The following is a 9,032-nucleotide window of genomic DNA, read 5'->3' on the forward strand; positions in this document are numbered from 1 at the left end:
CTCTTAGTGTTAGTGATCTTGGAACTCTGCCCCTCAATCCTTATTGGTCATTTCATAGTTTTGATTTGATTTGTATGACTTCACATATTGTGGTTATAGAACTGAATTTACTTATTCTGTGATGTGGTATTAAAGAATAGCCCTACTTTTCAGCTCTCAGGGAGTAAAGGAATAACTCCTAGTAGAGTCACACAAATTATGTTCCAGTAAGATAGCAAGTAACGGCTTCATACATACATTCAGAAAGTTCTGCATCTCAGACTACTGAATGGAAGGGAGGCGACGAGCACTGGGAAAAGGCATTAAATATCTCAGAGAATGGCCCCGTCATGGCTACTGGCATCTGAAAGGTGTGTGAAGAATTGGAATAAGTTGCTTGGAATGTGAAAGTGAAAAAAAGATAGTATATTTTAAATAAAATAGAATTGGTAATATATGTAGCCACATTAATAAATTTAAGGATTACCAATAGATATTTGTCGATTTTCTTCAGATTCTTAAATGCTTTGATTTCAAATTGAGTGAAAAACATGTTCTGGATTTTCTCATTGCAAAAATGGAGAAATGTTACTTATTTGGGTATATATGATAGACCAAAATTCTGTTAAAGACACAAAGCCATGACTAGTGTTTTCCCTAAAAGCTAATGAGTGATGGGAACATTGATGTTTAGTCTTCTGTCTTCTGTGCCAGTCTGTCCAGTTCATTGTAGGAAAGCCCTAGGACTTCACATAGCTTGGCTTAGGTAGGCTCTCCTTTTGGCTCTCAGTTGCTTATTTCTTCCTTTCTTCCTTGTTGCAGTGTAAACTTCCATCAGCTTACTTGTAGCCAATTATTGGTGAGAATAAGTAGTCGCTTTCTGTTCTTAATGTTTCCCTGGTCAGGGTTCTTTATTGTCTCATTAAATAAGTACCCAGACCACTTTTTCCCTGATCTCCTCACAGACGAACAGTTTAAAAGGCGCACTCCCAGAGGTTCCCTCCCTCCTGTTTAAGGTGCTCTGGGCCCGGCAATTGTATATCCTCTCCCTTCTAAGCTAGTAGGCCATCCTACTCCAGTCTTCAAGAAAGACCCCCTGCTCTTGGTTGGGCCCTCTGTTGTGGACTGTCAGGAATTTTTCTTAATTTTCTTGAGAATACAAGCCTGCCTCAAGTGAAGAAAAACACCTTGGTGGTATGTATTATACCTAGCCTGGCTTTCCTCCTTAAGAAACAACATGTGCATTTGTGTTTTCCACTCAAAATAAGCTGTGTGATTTCCACAACCCCATGTGAATCAATTGCTACCAATCAATTGCACTTTTTGTTCTTGGGAAATCACTTTTTACATTTGATCTGAAAAGGAAGTATGATTGAATATGGGTACTGTATTCCAAAATTCCATCTCTATTATCTGGTGTTTGGTTATTGTAAATTCAGAAAATTAAGCCTTAATTTTTCCAAGAGAAGATTTGTACCTAATTGTTGGAACTAAAATGTCTCTATAAGATTTTAATCTATAATGAGCAGAGTTAAAATTCCTAATTGTGCCTTATGATGCAATGTGACAAATTCTGCATGATGAAATTTTCTTTTGTGAGAGTATGTTTCACTTTTTTTCCATTGATTACTTTTTTTCCTATGTTGTATAGGGAATGACCCTGCATAAAAAGGCGGCTGAAGATAGACTTGCTAGTACAGGTTCAGGGCAGTCATTTCTGGCTAGGCAAAGACAAGCAACCAGCACAAGAAGATCTTATCCGGGCCATGTTCAACCAGCCACAGCAAGGTAGACAAGTCTTGCCATCAGAATTAAACACCTGCATTCAAAGCATACTTCTGTTACATATGACAACATTTCAGGAAATTCAGCCAGCTTATTTTTTGTCTCTTTTATGTTGATATTGTTTCTCATTTGAGGACTTTTTCTCTCCTGTATCTATATTTTAGTCCTGTATCTATATTTTAGTTTCTTGGTTCTTTATTTTGTAGTCCTTTCGGTTCCTTTTAATGTGCCAAAAATTTTTAAATGCCCAATTAAAAGTGTTGTATAATAGTGTAGTACTTTTCTTTGTATGAAAATGTCCTTTCCCCAATGGTGTAGGCTTTGTAATGAATTAGATTTTCTGCCAGTAATTGATATACAATTTATATTCTTTATTGTGCCTCTGTGTTACCATGCTTTATAAGAATGTCTTTGTTTAAAGGGAATTAATCTTTTTATGATGTATTATTCTGTGTTTTCAATTGTTTTCCAAATGCACTTCAAATAACTTGCATATTTACTATATAAAATGGTTGGCAAGTGCACTTTTTGCAAAGACATAAATACATTGGCAGAGGTGCTAATCAGATGTTACCTAAGGCACCTGATAGATTTATTTAGAGGGAAAAAATGAGTTTTCCACATTGTTTTATAGGAAATTAAATTTGTCCGAAGATTTGGAAACTATTTTTAAAACATACATAAAATTTCATTATTTCTTGCTATCTTGTTTGCTGACAGAAGATAAATGCATTGGTTAGGTTATTTGGGGGGAAATTACAGAAGAAAAAAAAAATCAGGCAGTGCATTAATTTTTTTCTTGTTTTGGAATATCCTAGTAACTGAACATCAAATTCTAGCAATGTGGCTGACATTTATAGCTTCAATTGCCCTCCACATCTAAAGGATTTATTTTTCATGTACTTACAAGTAATAGGTAGCCTTACCTTTGGGACAATTTCCTTGTTGACTTGCATCTCATTTTACTTACTCTTCAATATAAACCCTTCAGTTTCTCAGTAATTCCTAAACCTGACATCCTAGTATCAGTCATTAAGATCAATAAGTAACTTCTTGTATGTGATGTTACAACAGGTCTCTTAACATTTTTTCTTAATTCTATGTCCTAGTCCAAGACTTTGCTACTGAATAGATTCTCTTGGGTATTTGGTTGCCTCAAAGTTCTTAGATTTGTTGACAGATTGTAAACCATGTTTATTTACATTGATGAATGGCTGTCAAGTAATAATGATTGTAAAGCACTTTGTATAAAAGGTGCTATATAAATGTGAAATATTATTCATTTGAAAATGAAATGCCTCTGCCTGACTTTCCATAGTGACTTAAGAATTTGGTCCCAAATTATATTTAAGTTCCCCTCCAGCCTTTTTCTTGCATCATAGCCAATTTTTTTTTAAAGCAAAAAGTTATTGAAATTAGGTTGATTGGTTGGTTTTGGTTTTAGATAGGTCATCTAATAAGATTTTATTTCATGTACTTGCTATTTGGAAGTTCAGGTTTCATTTAGTCCTGTATATTAAATATAAATGAATAACACTAAATCAAGCTATGTTAATTAAGGATTTTCAGAAACTATATTTAGGTGTTTGACTTTAAATCCTTACTTTTTTTTTAATACGAAAATTGACCTAAAAATTAGTAGTGTTTTCATTTGTCCTCAGAAACTGTACTTGAAGAAAGGTATTAAGAGCATACACAGAAATGACTCCATGCATTGTGCTAATTTTTTACATTAAGTACAGAAGTCTGAGCGCAGTGTGAATGCTTCTGCCTGATAAGACTAAAGCAGGAAGAATTTCTAATAACAGAGAGAACCACATGAGTAGAATGCATTGTGGGGCTTCAGGAGGCTAAGCAGACCTCATCAACATAGTTTTAACGATAAAAGATTAAAAACTAGTTAAAATGGTTCTACCCCTGCTCCCTTATTTCACAAATAGCATAAGCATTTGGCTGTTTTAAAACAGGACATGAACACTAACTTTGGTAACATTAAAATTATTTGGGAATTATACTACCTGCAGAATAAGATAGATGAAAATAAGAGTCTATGAGCTATTCATTAAATGGACTATATCCTATGAGATGAGAAGTTTTAATTTTAGTTCTCTATTTACTGCCCCAGTCCTGGTCTACCTGCCTACCTACCTACTCAGATATATTTCTCTAAATGAGAGGAAAAGGTGCCAGGCTTTTAGAAACAAGTTTGACTTATTTTTCTATGGCATCTGTTGCATGCTATTATTTTGGTGTTTACAGTCATAACTTTCACTCTCCTTTACTGTACCTTTTTAGTTTAGTATGTTACTTTCATTACATAGAAGAAATTATATTTCTAAACATTCTGATGCTTTTTCAAAATGCAGGAATAAAACTTAGCTGTAGCAGTGACAACCCTGTTTCCCTTGCCCAGCTTTGGACAGGATTTAGAAATTGCTATTTCTCCAGGAGTGATTAATAATTTCTCAGGTGGTTTGTGATGATGCATGCATGGTCTGTCTGGAAGTTGAAAGCCATTGGGCGCTTTATCTAGATGTGAGCTATACAATGCTATATTTTTACAAACTCCTTGTATACAGTAGCTTCATGAAGCCACAGTTCGCGTGGACAGTGGAGCTAGCCCTGGCCTCAGCAATGGAGTAAGTACAGTGTTACTGCATTAGGTTCGGGTGACCCATCCCCGCAGTGTTGAATTCTTATCAACAAAAAGCTTATTTTCTCTTTTCCTTCTAACCAGGGTAAGAAAATACAAAGTAAATAACTAAAGAATATGAAAGAATAACATTTATGTTCTGCGGTGTATATTTACAAAGTTTGTAATAAAAAAAAAAATCCAACGAATATCATAGTTTACCACATAGAAAAAGAATAAATAATACAACTGTACATATCTTAAAAGAGCTTCAAAAACTCAATCATACCTTTTTATCATTTGTCTAATTATTTGATAATAACCAAGAAAAAGAAGTCCCTAAATTAAAGGACCCATGTTCCAGAATTGATTAAGATTGAATTATTTGTTCGATACTGGTAAAATTGGCTTGTGGGATGTGAGATGATTAGATTTTAATACGATAATTTTGTTGAAGTTTTATTGTTTTGTGTTTATAGTAAAAGTTCAGTTGTACAAAATTAAGCTAGATGTTCTCCAGTCAGAAACATTGGCTTTTCTATCTCATTAGTCCCTGCACAGGCATGAAAATCCACACTGTGCAAATAGATCAGCAATAAGTGACTGCTCAGTGAAAGATGAGTTAGGCTGAAGAAAAGGTAATTTTATTAGCTACTTTATTCACATCTCCTTTTCAATAGCAGCTTTATTTTTGTTAGCTAATGATAAATATTTTTGAGTGTTTCTTGCTCTCAGACAAGCATTCATCTTTTCAAGATAACACCATGTTAAAAATTTGACAAAGTCTCTCCCAGTATGAGAAGTAACTTAAAACAAAAATCTAAATTTTAAAAATTATCTTAACTCTCTGCACTTAATTTCCAATTGTCTAGATCTCAGACTTTGGAGTGTTACAGTTATCCCCAGTTGAAACATGTGAGATTATCTGAAAAAACATCCACAACCCACAGCTAGTGTCAGCCTAGGTAGTTTACAGCCCCGTGGATAAGAACAACCGTGATCCTAAAATGAGAGGAAAGTGCTTGGTGTCTTGCTTTTTGCTAACTACAGAATAACATTAAGACAAAATGCTTTTTGTTTTCTTTTCATTAAACTATGGAAGGAAACTTTGACTTCTTAGCCTTGTATTATGAAGGGATTCTCATCAAGTTGATGTAGCATTATACTTCTTTAAAGTCAAGCCAGTGTGAAACCCTGAAGTAGATGAAGGAGTGTATTAAACAAAAGAAATGGGGTATCAGAGTCTGAAAATTATTTTAGTGTGCTTTTTATTTTCCCTTTTTATAAGTTAAGGGGATTTCCAATCAATAATGATAATCTCTTTTTCTATAGTCCCAACTGTCGAAACAGCAGCTTATTTTGGTAGTTGTACAACCCAGTTTCATTACATTTAGAAAGGGCTTTCAGAGCTTATTCTTTGTAACTATAATGATTTTAATATTTTATACCATGAAGTTTTTATATGAGGAAGGCTATTCTCAATGTATCTGTCATCCAATTTTTACTTTATCTATAAAGCATATTTAAATAATAATTGGTGTATGTTCCTTTTATTGAAAATTTTGAAAAATGTTTTATTGTCCAGTTTAAGCACAATAATTTTATTCTAAAGTTTTATAGTAAAAACTGTTCATCTCTCAGAAACCCAAGAAACAAAATAATTTGCTACTGACACAGCTAATTTCCGCCCTTCCCTATTCCCCAAAATCACAGAAGTATTAATATTTAGCTTCCTTTTTATAAAATGAAGGACAGCACAAATGTGATGACATCCATCTCTTTTAAATCATTGATTATGTTCTTAGGAAGAATGAATGTATGATTATGTTGTTGTTAAATAAGCTTTTATCAATCCAATCCAACTCACATGTGTTATCTATGAATATAAAAACTTACGAAGTTTATTTAATGTTATCTTGAACTATACTTGGATTCTTCACATTGCACTTAAATTGATAGAGGAAGGAACATTAGTTTATTTGAGAAACAAGAGACCTGAACCTAATTATGGCAAGTATATGAGTTTTGACAATTGTAGGGGGTCTATGCATGTTTCCTAACAATTATGTGATGTCTCTCTTCGTTATTTTTCTGTTTTCCAGTAATATTCTATAAGATAGGTTTGTATGCTGTATTTATAAATGAGCATTAAAATCTGAGAAAATAACAGAAGGCTGTTAAGGCAAATCCATTCCTAGAAATTAGAATGGATTATGGGGACAAGAAATGACCTCATTGTAAACAAATAACCAAGCAGATGGAAGTACTAATACAATTTAAAATAACACTGTCTTAACAAGTGTTCCTAAAGTGATAGTTTACATAAAATCTTCTGACTTTCTTAACATGATCATTAAATAAAGAAGAGTAGACAAAAATATAATTTATTTTCTAACTGTCCTTCCCTTCAGTGGGCATTAACTGGGCATACAATATTCACTATACGTTTATCAGTGGAGGGGAAAGCATCTATTTTCATTCTGAAACTGTTACCCATTTCTAAATCTAAGATAGTGACTTGATGCCATTAAGGATACTATGATTTGATAAGATGAGAAGAAATCTGTGGTGGCTGAAAATTCCTACCGACTTCTCTAGATCTGCTGCTTTATCTAGTTTATATACCTTAGGCTCAATTTTATGTTTCTCCCTAATTAGACATAATAGCCTCCCAACAAAATTTTGTTTAAATTGAAGGCAAGAGTAGAGATTTAAAAAAATATATTCAAGAGAGTCTTTATGTACCTGATAAATTACCCCTAGGCTCGAATTAGATCGTTAAGAGTCTTGAAGATAAGTCATGAGAAAAAGTGTCCATAGCCTCAAACTTCCAGGCCCATAGGGCTATCAAATATCCTGAATTATATCTACTCAGAGCTTAAAGGAAGAATTAACTATCATGACAAGAGTAATCTCAAAGTGAGAAAAGGGAAACTACCAAAGCATGTGTTGCTTTAATGTATGTGGGGCGGACTTCTGAGCAGGTGTTACCACTTAAGAGATCTCGAAGTTGACAAAGGAAAATAATTAGTTTAGCAATTATATTGCTAAAATTAATAAAAGGGATGCGTGTTTATTCTTGTTGTACTTGGCAACCTATGGGCAGTGATTACTGTATATACATTCTATAGTGTGTTTATGTCACTATTAGAGGTGAGTGTCTTAATATTTACTGTTATGTCTAATCATTATGTATTATTTATACTTTACTGCAAGACTCACAGCACTTTACTAATATTAGGTAATTATTTTTCTTCTACTTTTCTGTGGCATTTTTGATTTGTATGTTTTACAAAAACTAGGGGGTTTTTTTCCCTTTTTTGGAGCACTCACTAAGAAAAGTGTAAAAGATCACCCAAAGAAATGGGCTCTGTACTCTTCCTGAAATGTCTAAAGTGGGGTCTGAAAATCTAAGTCTAGAGATCTATTTGAAGCGGGATTGGGGCTACTAGGCATCAATTACATTTTATATTTCACATTAATAAGACTTTTATAAGTCAATACTCATGAAGCCAAGTTCTCTCAAATGCCAGCACACTTGCAACTTTTTGTCTTCTGGAGTTGCGTTAATAAAAAGTAAACAATCTTCTAGTTAGAACATGTTCTAACCTTTGGTTTGCCTCTCTCCTAAAATACAAACCTATCAATTGCCCTTCACTTTCTTTCATAGTTTCTTCATCATTGCCTAGACCCAAGGACAGGAGAAAGAAAGCCAAGTTCCAGGAGCTCTGAAGTCAGAGAATCTGCGAAATGGTGGGGGTTAGCTGATGGGAAAAGGCAGACACTACAGATGGCAGAATGCTACAGAAATATTCTTCGTTCTGCTGTAACATGTGCTTAATGAACTTGGCTATTAAGTTCAAATACAGCAAAGTTTTCAGCTTGTTCTATTGAGAGGTGTCTTTAAGAGTTAGGACTCTTCCATTTGTAACTGAAATATTTGTTGTTAGGTAAACACTGACACATTACTGCCAAAGAATAGGGAGATTTACTCATAAGAACAGTCTCTTAGAGTTTTGTTTTGTGCTTTTACATGAGAGAAATGCTTTTATAGTGTGAAAAGTTTCTGTAGTGTTTTCTTCTTCATTCTGCTGATGCTCTGCTGTTCTGGTGATGCTCTTTGCTTAAGCAAGTCACCTAGAAGAGAGTAACACTGAAATAGAGAAGTCTAGACCCTGACCTTTGAGGGAAGATTTGCTTTTGTCCCCCTAAAGTAAAAAGTTAAAAATGAAATACACTTATACACACACAGACAAAATACAATGTTTTGAATATCTACTAATTATTGAATAGATAAGTTCCCTTCTAAATGTCTTTATCATCTAGTCAGTGGCTTTTTGCTAATTTAGATAAGAGTAGATTCTAGACCTATATTGTCCAATTTGTTAGCCACTGGCCACATGGTGATTTAAATTATAATTAAATATTAAAATTAAAACTTTGGTTCTTCAGTCACCTAGCCACATTTCCAGTGCTTAGTGCCACACATGGATAGTGGTTACCTTATTGGACAGCATAAATAGAACAGAACATTTCCATCATTGCAGAAAATGCTTTTTTACAGTGCTATAATGCCCAAATAGAAAGACAAAATAAAAGTATTCAATTAACTTATAATAACTCTTAGCTTTCTTCA

The 9,032-nt window shown here is 33.8% G+C and overlaps 1 protein-coding gene across 1 annotated transcript in view; it reads left to right on the forward strand.

Annotated features, from left to right (window-relative positions):
• Positions 1–3,198, forward strand: part of HOOK3 (hook microtubule tethering protein 3) — a 105,134-nt gene extending 101,936 nt beyond the window's left edge. Inside the window, exon 22 of the mRNA XM_021681597.1 lies at positions 1,631–3,198. Coding sequence (XP_021537272.1) covers positions 1,631–1,771 — 141 coding nt within the window. The 3' untranslated portion in view covers positions 1,772–3,198. The remainder of the gene's footprint in view (positions 1–1,630) is intronic.
• Positions 3,199–9,032: the final 5,834 nt, after the last annotated feature.

Source organism: Neomonachus schauinslandi, chromosome 2 (genome assembly GCF_002201575.2).
Source record: "Neomonachus schauinslandi chromosome 2, ASM220157v2, whole genome shotgun sequence".
NCBI lineage: Eukaryota > Metazoa > Chordata > Mammalia > Carnivora > Phocidae > Neomonachus > Neomonachus schauinslandi.